The 13,485-nt window shown below is 39.3% G+C and overlaps 1 protein-coding gene across 1 annotated transcript in view; it reads left to right on the top strand.

Moving 5' to 3' along the window:
• The window catches only part of LOC110490588 (microtubule-associated protein 1S), a 48,995-nt gene that overhangs the window by 16,221 nt on the left and 19,289 nt on the right, over nucleotides 1–13,485 (top strand). The window contains exon 2 of the mRNA XM_021564067.3: nucleotides 8,107–8,208. Within this exon, the coding sequence (XP_021419742.3) occupies nucleotides 8,107–8,208 (102 nt within the window). The remainder of the gene's footprint in view (nucleotides 1–8,106; nucleotides 8,209–13,485) is intronic.

The raw sequence follows: 13,485 nt of genomic DNA on the forward strand, positions 1-13,485 counted from the left end.
AACCCGATCTAACATATCTGGAGAGACCTGAACATCTGTGCTGCGATGCTCCCCATCCAACCTGACACAGCTTGAGAGGATCTGCAGAGAAGAATGGGAGAAACTCCCCAAAGACAGATGTGCCCAGCTTTTAGCATCATACCCACGAATAGTCTAGTCTGTAATCGCTGCCAAAGGTGCTTCAACAAAGTACTGAGTAAAGGGTCTGAATAGTTATGTAAATGTGATATTTCAGTTTTTTTTGTCTTATAATATTTGCGTGTTTTTGCTTCGTCATTATGGGACATTTTGTGTTGATTGAGGACCGGCCCACGTGGTAAAGCCAATATCGCATAAAGGAGTCTGTTAATTTCCACTGCCGGAAGTTATATTTTAACATTTGAAATAGCAATGAAATTAAGGAAAAAATTTGGACCTTTTTGTAGTTACATCTTGCATCCCAGATGAAACATGCTATTAGTTCTTGAAGGTTGCATTTCATAGTATGATTGTAACTGTACTCTTCATGTGCTGTACTGTCTAACTCAAAGATTAGGCCTATTTTGAGCCCCGGCCAAATACGATCCCTGTTTTTAATCGTTGGTTTTGTGTTTTTGACAATGTACTGAGAGACAGAAATACGTTACTTTTAATTACTCCTTTTGAATTGAGTCATTCCACTCAGAATGTGTTCATGCGAATCAGTACACATGGCTACATCTTTTCAATGGAAGTTCTAAACCACTACCAGACAGAGGTTGAGGTTATGAGGTTGAGGAAGTAACGTAATGCCCAGGCCCCAGACCCTTGTTTTTCTCTAGCCCGGGTGCCAGTCTGAGACATTTGCCTCTGTCTTCTCAGTCTAGAGATACTCTGTCATAGTAATTGTTACATATATGGGCTTTGTATTCAAGGATTGGATTGCCCTTTCCTGCCAAAAGGCAAAAATATATTTTGTGCTGCCCGAATCGTTCAGTGTTAGAAAACTTTTCTTTATTTTTAGATAGGCTGCATACTGAAAACAGTGCTCTCATGGCTAAATCATTGTGGCACTTACAGAATATCCTTGTGCTCTCTGGGGGATTTGAATGAGCATGCCAAAATCCTCAACAGAGATAACAGTAGGCTACTGTAGCATTGCATCAGCAATATTTCAACTGAATTTAACTTGAATGAAAAATCATATCATCACAATGTCTGTAGTGGCAGTTCAGTCTAGAAACTCAGAATAGTATGGCTGATCTTAATTCCAAACCGTTCAGAATGAAATGCCGACCCTGGAGATCGGAACACACAGATGAATTCAGACGTTTATTTTATATCTCAAATATTTCAAATAATAAAGTACCTGATAGCTCCGTTCTGTATATTGTGCAAATGTTTTAACACTGGTAACACACAGTCGCCTAACTAGAGTGCCAAAGAGTGTTAATTGTTTTATAGAAATCAGCCCAACTTACTTTAGTAGTTAAAGAACAAGATGAAATGACCCCAGGACAGTGTTCGCTCACCTTTTTGTTACATAAAACAGGAAGTCAGTTAACCACCATAGCCTATAGGCCTGTGTGATGATCTGACCGATGAATACGATTGGCTGTGACAGGAGATACTCTCTGAAGACTGGGAGACGAGGCAGTTGACTCGCACAAAGCACTTTTTGTTTCTGCTATTTCAGCCCTTTTTTTCTCTCTGTTTTTTTGGAGAAGTCTCAGTAAAAAAACAACATGATGATGAGGTCAAGGCTACATTTCTCCCAGACAGACAGAAGGCTGCTGCCTCTTGGTTTGTCAACGTCCCTCTTGGTCTCTCGGGAGAAATTAGCAGATCTTCTTTATGGGAAAAAAAATTCATCATACAAACAGTATAGGCAGGGAGTGAGGTTTTTGTATTTAGCCTTTTGTGTTCAAATAGGCCTATAGTATGTCTTAAGATATTTTGGCTATAAAATTATTCATCTCAATGAATTTGCTCTCCAGGGTAGAGGTCGACCGATTAATGATTTTTCAACACTGATACCAATTATTGGAGGACCAAAAAAAAAGTCTATACCGATTAATCGGCCAATTTTTTAAAATTCTATAAATATATTTGTAATAATGACAATTACAACAATACTGATTGAACAATGACCACTTATTTTGAACTTAATCAATTTAATCTCAAATAAATAATGAAACATGTTCAATTTGGTTTACATAATGCAAACACACCGTGTTGGAGAAAAAAGTAAAAGTGCAATATGTGCCATGCAAACGTTTTTTTAAAGTCTGCTCAGTTAAGTTTTAGATTGTAGTTATTATAGGCATTATGACGCTTCGACTATTTCTCTCTATACCATTTGTACTTCATATACATTTGACTATTGGATGTTCTTATAGGCACTTTGAATTGCCAGCCTAATCTCGGGAGTCGGTAGGCTTGAAAAAGTGCTGTTTGAATTAGAGGCCGACCGATAATGATTTTTCAACACCGATACCGATTATTGGAGGACCAAAAAAGCCGATACCGATTAATCGGACGATTTTTGTAAATATTTTTTATTTGTAATGACAATTACAACAATACTGAATGAACACTTATTTTAACTTAATATACATCAATAAAATCAATTTAGCCTTAAGTAAATAATGAAACATGTTCAATTTGGTTTGGTTCAATTTGGTAATGCAAAAACAGTGGAGAAGAAAGTAAAAGTGCAATATGTGCTATGTAAGAAAGCTAACGTTTCAGTTCCTTGCTCAGAACATGAGAACATATGAAAGCTGGTGGTTCCTTTTAACATGAGTCTTCAATACTCCCAGGTAAGAAGTTTTAGGTTGTAGTTATTATAGGAATTATAGGACTATTTCCCTCTATACCATTTGTATTTCATCAACTTTGACTATTGGATGTTCTTATAGGCACTTTAGTATTGCCAGTGTAACAGTATAGCTTCCGTCCCTCTCCTCGCTCGAACCAGCAAGACAATGACAACAGCCACCATCGAAGCAGCGTTACCCATGCAGAGCAGGGGGAACAACTACTAGAAGGCTCAGAGCGAGTGACGTTTGAAACGCTATTAGTGCGCTCTAACTAGCAAGCCAAGATTGGATCCCCCGAGCTGACAAGGTGAAAATCTGTCGTTCTGCCCCTGAATGAGGCAGTTAACCCACCGTTCCTAGGCCGTCATTGAAAATAACAATGTGTTCTTAACTGACTTGCCTTGTTAAAGAAAGGTATATAAAAAAAATATATATTTTTTTTTTGCAAATCGGCGCCCAAAAATACCGATTTCCGATTGTTATGAAAAACTTGAAATCGGCACTAATTAATCGGCCATTCCGATTTAATCGGTCAACCTCTATTTTGAATGAATGCTTACGAGCCTGCTGCTGCCTACTACCGCTCAGTCAGACTGCTCTATCAAATATTCCAGGGTCGTCTTTGCTGGTTAGCATTCATGCCTCTTTCTACTACAGTTCAATCTGATACCGCCCTCCCACTGTCAAAGTTAAGCATTACATATGTTAATGATATAATTAAGCCCTCAAACGGCCAATCCCTTTACTGCAGTGCCCTTTCTTGGCAGTAGCCCTCTTGTCATGTAGGGCTCATCATATGGATTGTATGAATGCTATGCCCTCACGTTTGAGTTTTACGCTGCACTAGTGTACCACATTTATCATGATGAGAGTCACGCTTACATTTGTCAAGCTGTAGATGTCCACATTAACACTAAGTCTGAAGTTTACATACACCTTAGCCAAATACATTTAAACACAGTTTTTCACAATTCCTGACATTTAATCCTAGTAAAAATACACTGTCTTGGGTCAGTTATGATCACAGATTTATTTTAAGCATGTGAAATATCAGAATATTAGTAGAGATTTATTTCAGCTTTTATTTCTTTCATCACATTCCCAGTGGGTCAGAAGTTTACATACACTCAATTAGTATTTGGTAGCATTGCTTTTTAAATTGTTTAACTTGGGTCAAACATTTCGGGTAGCCCTTCCACAAGCTTTCCACAATAAGTTGGGTGAATTTTGGCCCATTCCTCCTGACAGAGCTGGTGTAACTGAGTCAGGTTTGTAGGCCTCCTTGCTCGCACACCCTTTTCCTCTTCTGCCCACAAGTTTTCTATGGGATTGAGGTCAGGGCTTTGTGATGGCCACTCCAATACCTTGACTTTGTTGTCCTTAAGCCATTTTTCCACAACTTTGGAAGTATGCTTGGGGTCATTGTCCATTTGGAAGACCCATTTGCGACCAAGCTTTAACTTCCTCACTAATGTCTTGAGATGTTGCTTCAATATATCCACATAATTTTCCTACCTCATGATGCCTTCTATTTTGTGACGTGCACAGTCCCTCCTGCAGCAAAACACCCCCACAACATGATGCTGCCACCCCTGTGCTTCATGGTTGGGATGGTGTTCTTCGGCTTGCAAGCCTCCCCCTTTTTCCTCCAAACTTAAAAATGGTCATTATGGCCAACAGTTCTATTTTTGATTTGTCAGACCAGAGGACATTTCTCCAAAAAGTACATTATTTTCCCCATGTGCAGTTGCAAACCGTAGTCTGGCCTTTTTATGGCGGTTTTGGAGCAGTGGCTTCTTCCTTGCCGAGCGGCCTTTCAGGTTATGTCGATATAGGACTCGTTTTACTATGGATATAGATTATTTTATACCTGTTTCTTCCAGCATTTTCACAAGGTCTATTGCTGCTGTTCTGGGATTGATTTGCACTTTTCGCACCAAAGTACGTTCATCTCTAGGAGACAGAACTCGTCTCCTTCCTGAGTGGTATGAAGGCTGCGTGGTCCAATGGTGTTTATACCTGCGTACTATTGTTTGTACAGATGAACGTGGACCTTCAGGCGTTTGGAAATTGCTCCCAAGGATGAACCAGACTTGTGGAGGTGTACAATTATTTTTCTGACGTCTTGGCTGATTTATTTTGATTTTCCCATGATGTCAAGCAAAGAGGCACTGAGTTTGAAGGTAGACCTTGAAATACATCCATAGGTACACCTCCAATTGACTCAAATGATGTCAATTAGCCTATCAGAAGCTTCTAAAGCCATGCCATCATTTTCAGTAATTTTCCAAGCTGTTTAAAGGCACATTCAACTGAGTGTATGTAAACTTCTGACCCACAGGAATTGTGAAACAGTGAATTATATGTGAAATAATCTGTAAACAATTGTTAGAAAAATTACGTGTCATGCACAAAGTATATGTCCTAACCGACTTGCCAAAACTATAGTTTGTTATCAAGAAATTTGTGGAGTGGTTGAAAAATGAGTTTTAATGACTCCAACCTAAGTGTATGTAAGTGTATTCCGACTTCAACTGTATATAGCCTGTAGCTTATTGGAGATTAAACATATAAATTATATTTTATCAAATTGTGATACTCTTAGTTCACTGATATTTTTTGTATTTATTTTTGTACATTATGGCATTTTATTGTAACTCTTTGTCACTGATGCTAGTAATTTGAGGCTTCTGTTCACACATCAGCTGCATAGCATGTTGACATTACAAAAAGTACCTCCAACAGTGACAGATCCATAATGGAACCTGTCAATTATTTACTGCAAGTTACTTATTAACTGAAAATAGATTTATTTCATTACGAGTACACAAGTAACATTGTCTAGTTGTGGGAGTGAGTGAGTTTTTCTGTGCTTTCCAGTTTCAGTTTGAATCCTTCTCTTAAAACAACCTCTTAGCCTGACCAGCATTAACACAGCTACAACCATGTAATTAAACTAGTCTTAGTTGCCCGATACTCGGGTTGTAGAATGGCAGGGAGTGTCTGTATATGTTATTATGAAACCACTGAGCCCAGCCTGGTCTCATAAACTAGACGTAACATAGTAAAGTTAAATCCGGGACACTCAAATGAGTATGATACTGTATGTTACGTTTGGTATGGTTACAGAAAGGAGAGGTGGATGTGTGGGCGTATAATGCGAACGTCTGGCGACCCAAAGGTTGCGTGTTCGAATCTGATCAAGGACAACTTTAACATTTGCACTAATTAGCACTTAGCTACAACTTTTTAGCTACTTTGCAACTATGCAGCATGTTGGCTAACACTTCTCCTAACTCAGTGGTCACCAACCGGTTGATCACAATCGACTTGTCGATTTCCAAGGCATTTCATTTTGAATGCCAAACATTTCTGTAAAAAACGTAACGATTAAACATTATGTTCCTATTTTATTTTGTTAATCTCGGGCTGTTGGTGGTAGGTGCAGCCAATTCCGCTGCCCTGCGTGCCAGGTAGGCAAACTGTTGACATTTCATGTGTCTGAAGGTACCAATTCTGCCTTCCCGGTGGGCCTGGTGAGGAAATCAAGTGCACTATGCTACCGCTGGTCAATCAGATTGCTCAGATGACCGAATCTGCAGTAAAGTAGCAGGCAATTTAAAAAAAAAAAAAGGCAACGGCAAAATTAATACTGTGAGAATTCAAAACGTTTAAAACCATGACTAGAGAGAGAATGTCAATGAATACAGCAAAGAGCTGCTGTTTTTACGAGTGAGTTTGTTTAATTTCTTACTCAGCACTGTCAACACTTTGTATTCAACACTTTTATAAGCCATAAAATGTGTGTTTTTCCCTATTTCCTCTCAGGGCTACAACAAGCAGTGCAGCAGTAATGAATGAGTAGGAAAGTGTATCTATAGGCTTGCGCTGTTGTTGTTATTATTAGCCCAGCCAACATTAGCGTCAACAAGTCGGAATTTGTAACATTTTATACGTATTGCAAATTCATAGCACATTGTACAAATTGCTATTTGTAACATATCATATGAAATGGATGATGAACATACATTATGAAACGTAATATATGTATTCATTTGTGTAACATACTAAATGGAGAGGGACAGATTTACTATGTTACATTTACCCAAGGTAGTCAAGGTTGCTGAGCCTGGGTAGGTTCCACTTTCAGAACTGACTAATTACATATAAGCTTAAATCTCCCTGGCTTCTGTCAGACTAGGTTGCACATTTTGGGGAATATTCAGAGGTGGAAACTTTCAGTGGGAATATATGTGAATAAATGCATATTATTATTATTATTATTATTATTATTATTATTATTATTATTATTATTATTATTATTATTAATACCATTTTAAATGTAGCTGTTTTTTTGCATTGGATATATTTACCATATCATATGGCGACAGAAACATAAACATTTACCTTATCATAAGTGGACTTAATTGCAAATTATTAAATCCTTCCAATAGAAATAAAAAAAACAATTTAGTTATGAATTGAACTTTAATTAAATGAGTTGACTCTTCACATGGGATGATTTCACTGAACAACAAAAGGGAATATTGAATGATCCTCGAAGATCAAATCGCATTTCCCCCAAAACATGTTAACATCTGTAAATTGATTGTCTAGAAACTTGTCTAGAAGTGTAATTCGCATGACTGCCAAGAACCTTGCCCTCACCCAGGCCAAGGTGGCGAGACACAGTAGTGATGACACCATAGCCCTTGTTGATCTCTGCACCAAACAGGATGCTCTTACCAGCATACTTGGGGTCCAACATATACGCTGTGGCGTAAAATGTGCTTCAGGCAGAAGTCTTCACACTTTTTGATGTATTTTAGAACTGCAGTTTCCTCTGCTTGGAGCAACAGTGAAGTGGGCAGGGCAGTACGGATTTCTTCTCTTACATCTATCTGCAAGCAGAGTCTGAACATCAGACAGGATGGCATCGTCAACCTCAATCTGTGCAATGGCTACTGCTATAGGTTTCAGGCTGCTTACCGCTCTCTCCCAAAATACATCATCCAGGAGGATCCTCTTGATGGGGCTGTCCATATCGGCAGACTGTGATATGGCCATTTCATGGAGAGACTCCTTCCCCCCCAGGAGACTGTCAAACATGACACCACCACTTGTGTTGCTGGGCAGCTTCAATGTGGTGCTCTTATTCTTCTCACTTTGCTTGGTGAGGTAGATTGCTGCTATAACTTGATGACCCTTCACATACCTAATCATTTCCTTGGCTCTCTTGTAGTGTATCCATTGTTTTCAGTGCCATGTTGTCCATGAGGATCAGATTCAATGTATTGAGTGTGCTCCTAATCGTGTGTTTCAACAGGCATCCGCTCATGGGGCGTGGACCTGACAGCCTGTAACCTGGATGAGCAGCTCAAGCTATTTGTGTCGCGACACTCTGCCTTCTTCTCAGAGGAAATAAAAGGTAAGGAGAATTTGGGGACTTTCCCCACCACTGACATCTGAAATAAAACATGTACATTCATGTCATATTTTTTTTTAACCTTTTATTTAACCTCTCTCTGTGTGGTCATATTTGACCAATTTATGTATGATGTATTAAAAGTGCCTGTAGTCTCTGCAGGTTAAGACCACCTTGCTTTGGCCCATGTACAGAGCCTTCAGAAAGTATTCACACCCTTTGACTGATTCACATTTTGTTGTTACAGCCTGAATTTAAAATTGTTAAATTGAGATGTTTTGTCACTGGCCTACACACAATGCCCCATAATGTTAGTGGAATTATGTTTTTAGAACAAGTCAGATAATAAGTTGCATGGACTCACTCTGTGTGCAATGATAGTGTTTAATATGATTTTTCTGTAAATGACCTCATCTCTGTACCCCACAAATTCAATTCTGTAAGCTCCCTAAGTCGAGCAGTGAATTTCAAACACAGATTCAACCACACAGACCAGGGATGTTTTCCAATGTTTCGCAAAGAAGGGCCCCTCTGGTAGGTAGATATATATATTATCTATCTATCTATCTATCTATCTATCTATCTATCTATCTATCTATCTATCTATCTATCTATCTATCTATCTATCTATCTATCTATCTATCTATCTATCTATCTATCTATCTATCTATCTATCTATCTATCTATCTATCTATCTATCTATCTATCTATCTATCTATCTATCTATCTATCTATCTATCTATCTATCTATCTATCTATCTATCTATCTATCTATCTATCTATCTATCTATCTATCTATCTATCTATCTATCTATCTATCTATCTATCTATCTATCTATCTATCTATCTATCTATCTATCTATCTATCTATCTGACATTGAATATCCCTTTGAGCTTGGTGAAGTTATCAGTTATGATTTTGATAGTGTGTCAGTACACCCAGTCACTACAAACGTACAGGCGTCCTTCCTAATTTTTGCCGGAGAGGAAAGAAACTGCTCAGGGATTTTACCATGAGGCCAATGGTGACTTTAAAAGAGTTTAATGGCTTTAATAGGAGACAACGTTGGAACAAAGAAGCATGTACAGAATATAAATATTCCAAAACGTTCATCCTGTTTGCACCAAGGCACTGAAGTAATACTGCAAATGTGGCAAAGCACTTAACTTTGTGTCCTTAATGATAGAAAGTGTTATAAAAATATAACCACTAGTGGTTAGAGCTTTGGGCCAGTAACCGAAAGGTTGCTGGATCGAATCCCCGAGCGGACAAGGTAAAAATCTGTCCTTCTCCCCCTGAACAAGGCATTTAACCCACTATTCCCCGGTACGCCGTCATTGTAAGTAAGAATTTGTTCTTAACTGACATGCTTAGTTAAATAAAGGTTATGTTTTTAGGCAAATCCCATACAACGTAGGGGTGGCTGCATCATGTTATGGGTATGCTTGTAATTGTTAAGGACTGGAGAGTTTTTCAGTATTAATAATACACAATGGAGCTAAGCACAGTCAAAATCCTAGAGGAAAACCTGGTTGTCTGCTTTCCATCAGACACTGGGAGATGAATTCACATTTCAGCAGGACTATTTAAAACACAAAGCGAAATCTACGCTGCTTATCAAGAAGACAGTGAATGTTCCTGAGTGGCCGACTTAATTTCGACTTCAGTCTACTTGAAAATCTATGGCAAGACCTGAAATTTGTCTAGCAATGATCAACGACCAATTTGACAGAGCTTGAAGAATTTTGAAAATAATAATGTTGCAAAATCCAGGTGTTACATGTATAGACTACTTATCTAATCAATATATATATTTTTTTTACAAATGTTTTTACACTTTGACATTAGTATTTTGTGTAGATCGATGACAATTAATTCAATGTAATCCCACTTTGTGACACAGCAAAATGTGGAAAAAGTCAGTGTGTGTATACTTTCTGACTGTGCACTGTATGTTAACAAGGCATGTAAAAGTGGTTGAAGGGATGATGTTAATGGTTATTTGTCTCTCTTTATGTAGTTTTGTCTCTTGTCGTGATGTTTAAAAAAAAAAAATCCCAGCCCCTGTCCCTGCAGGAGGTATTTTACCTTTTGGTTGGCAGTCATTGTAAATAAGAATTTGTTCTTAACTGACTTGCCTTGTTAAATAAAAATTCAAGCCTATTGAAGATTAGATGCTTCATACACTGTTCGTTTTATTGTCAACTGCTCTTGCATCATTGCTTGGATCCATAGTCTCAAGTCAGTCTGCCTTGGTTGAACAGACTGGTACCAGCAACTTTATGGGGTGCATTTCCAAGATGGAATTGGGTGTGTTAGGCAGCTGAGTGAACAGCTGAAATCCTCATCACCCCTAAACCACCATGCCATTCTATTTCTTTCAAACTTATGACTCACACGTGAATGCCTGCTGTTTTCCAACTCCTTTTTGAATGTTTCTTCTGTCAGTCTATTAAATGAGTCCCATTGAATATCTGTGTGAATGCTGTTCATGACCCACTTTTCAAACTTGACAGCTGTGAAATTGAGGACACAAGATGGGAAAAAAAAAACATTACACATTTTTTGTGCAACACACTGTTACATCCCATGACGATCACAATTCTCAGAGAAGCCAAAATAAGCATAAATTAGTAAAACATTCTAAATGGTAGGAGTAAGTTGCTTTAAATGAGAATATCCATTCCAAAGAATTCTATGCTTTGCAATTCATTAATATAATTATATGGTCATTCATCCAAAGCCACTTAGAGAACTCATGTGGGAATCAAACCCACACATACCATGCTCCAACCAACTGAGCCATTGGAACCGCCTATAGCTTCCAGTTCCCATTCTCATGTTATTCACTGTTAGGTGTGTGTCTGTCCCTGGGCTTCCTCCCTGCTGTTGGCATGCTGGGTCACAGTGGTTAGCAACACGGCGGTGCCCTGGGACTAGAGGTTTGCGTGTGGAGAGGCTATATCTAGCAGATCAGCAGTAGCAGCACTTAGATGGACTAACCGTTGGCGGATTAGAAAGTTTGTCTTGCTCGGCAGGTCAGGTGCTGCTCAGCCTGGCAAACACCAGTGATATTACATTCGCTCAGCGTCTTCACACTCCAGTGGAGATGGAGCTTGCTTCCTTCCCCACCAGAGATTTCTATCTCATGATAACTCCATCTGATTGCTGTAAAGACTCATTGAACTTAGCATATTCATCTGATATCTACACTGAACAAAAATATAAATGCAACACCCAATAATGTCAAAGATTTTAGTGAGTTAGTTCATATAAGGAAGTCAGTCAATTAAAATAAATAAATTAGGACCTAATCTATGGATTTAACATGACTAGGAATACAGATACCCCTAACAAAAAGGTAGGGGTGAACACTATTTACTGCAAGTTGGTCAGGCTGTTGATTGTGGCCTGTGGAACGTTGTACCACTCCTCTTCAATGGCTGTGCGAAGTTGCTGGATATTGGGGGAACTGGAACACGCTGTCGTACACGTTGATCTGGAGCATACCAAACTTGCTCTATGGGTGACGCCTGGTGAGTATGCAGTCCATGGACGAACTGGGACATTTTAAGTCTCCAGGAATTGTACAGATCCTTGCAACATGGGTGCTTGGACTCTCATGCTGAAACACGAGGTGATGACGGCAGATTAATGGCATGGATCTCGTTACGGTATCTCTGTGCATTCAAATTGCCATCGATAAAATGCAATTGTGTTTGTTGTCCATAGCTTATACCTGCCCATACCGTAACCCCAATCGCCACCATGGGGCACTCTGTTCAACATTGACATCAGCAAACTGCTCGTCCACACAATGCTATATACGCTGTCTGCCATCTGCCCGGTACAGTTGCAACCGGGATTCATCCATGAAGAGCACACTTCTCCAGCATGCCAGTGGCCTTTGAAGGTGAGACTTTGCCCACTGAAGTCCGTTAAGACGCAGAACTGCAGTCAGATCAAGGCCCTGGTGAGGACGACGAGCTTCCCTGAGATGTTTTCTGACAGTTTGTGCAGACATTATTTGGTTTTGCGCAGTTTCATCACCTGTCCGAGTGACTGGTCTCAGACAATCCCGCAGTTATATAAGCCGAATCTGGAGGTCCTGGGCTGGCGTGGTCACACATGGTCTGCGGTTGTGAGGCCAGTTGGCCGTGCAGCCAAATTCTCTAAAATAGCATTGGACGAGGCTTATGGTAGAGAAATAAACATTTTAATTCTCCAGCAACAGCTCTAGTGGACTGTAATGCAGTCAGCATGCCAATTGCATGCTCCCTCCCTCAACTTGAGACATCTGTGGCGTTGTGTGACAAAAAAATGCCCAGCACTAGGTGCACCTGTTTATTTAGCTTCTTGATATGCCACACCTGCCAGGTGGATAAATTATCTTGGCAAAGGAGAAATCCTTTTAACTGGAATGTAAACGCATTTGTGCACAACATTTTGAGAAATATGATTTCTGTGCATATGGAACATTTCTGTGCTCTTTTATTCCAGTTCATGGGACCAACACTTTACATGTTGCATGTATATTTATCTATCATCTAGGTAATCTACAATACAATCTGGGAAAATTATACAAATTATGTTGAGAAAAAAAAAACCTTTGATTGCCTTTACTTCTCCTTAGTCGCCAGCCTTGGTTGGAGGTAATGGCAGAAAGTGTGTGCCCTCTTATGTTGTGGACACTGCATTACCATTCATCAATGTTTTCGCCACCGGCTGTTGTTCTCGTAACACTGGAATGTATGTATATATTAGAGGATAGTTGCCTAACGGAGTGATAACAAAGCGTTAGCAGCATTATTACTGTATAGCCATTAGCTAATGATGACTGAATGGCGGCGGAAGAAATGGCAGCAGTTTTACGGGCGCCCAACCAATTGTGCTATTATGTGTTTTGCGTTATTTGTAAATTATTTTGTTCATAATGTTTCTGCAACCGTATCTTAGGGCAAAAAATAGCTTCTGGATATCAGGACAGCGATCACTCACCTCGGATTAGACAAAGATGTTTTCTTCAACAAGCAGGACACACAGGACATTCTCCGACTGAATACTGCTTGTGTATTTGTTAATGCAAAACACAACCAAACAAATACTCTTCTGTTGGAAAATGAGAGCATTCAAGAAGAATATGAAACTAACGTTTGCCAAACATTCCAAGTGGATTGCAGAACCCTTTGACGAAGACTACCCCTTGGTCCCATTTGACTCTTCATCAGTTCTGGAGAGGTGTGTGTGTGTGTGTGTGTGTGTGTGTGTGTGCACACGTG

Source organism: Oncorhynchus mykiss, chromosome 1 (genome assembly GCF_057628025.1).
Source record: "Oncorhynchus mykiss isolate SJ-2025 chromosome 1, ASM5762802v1, whole genome shotgun sequence".
NCBI lineage: Eukaryota > Metazoa > Chordata > Actinopteri > Salmoniformes > Salmonidae > Oncorhynchus > Oncorhynchus mykiss.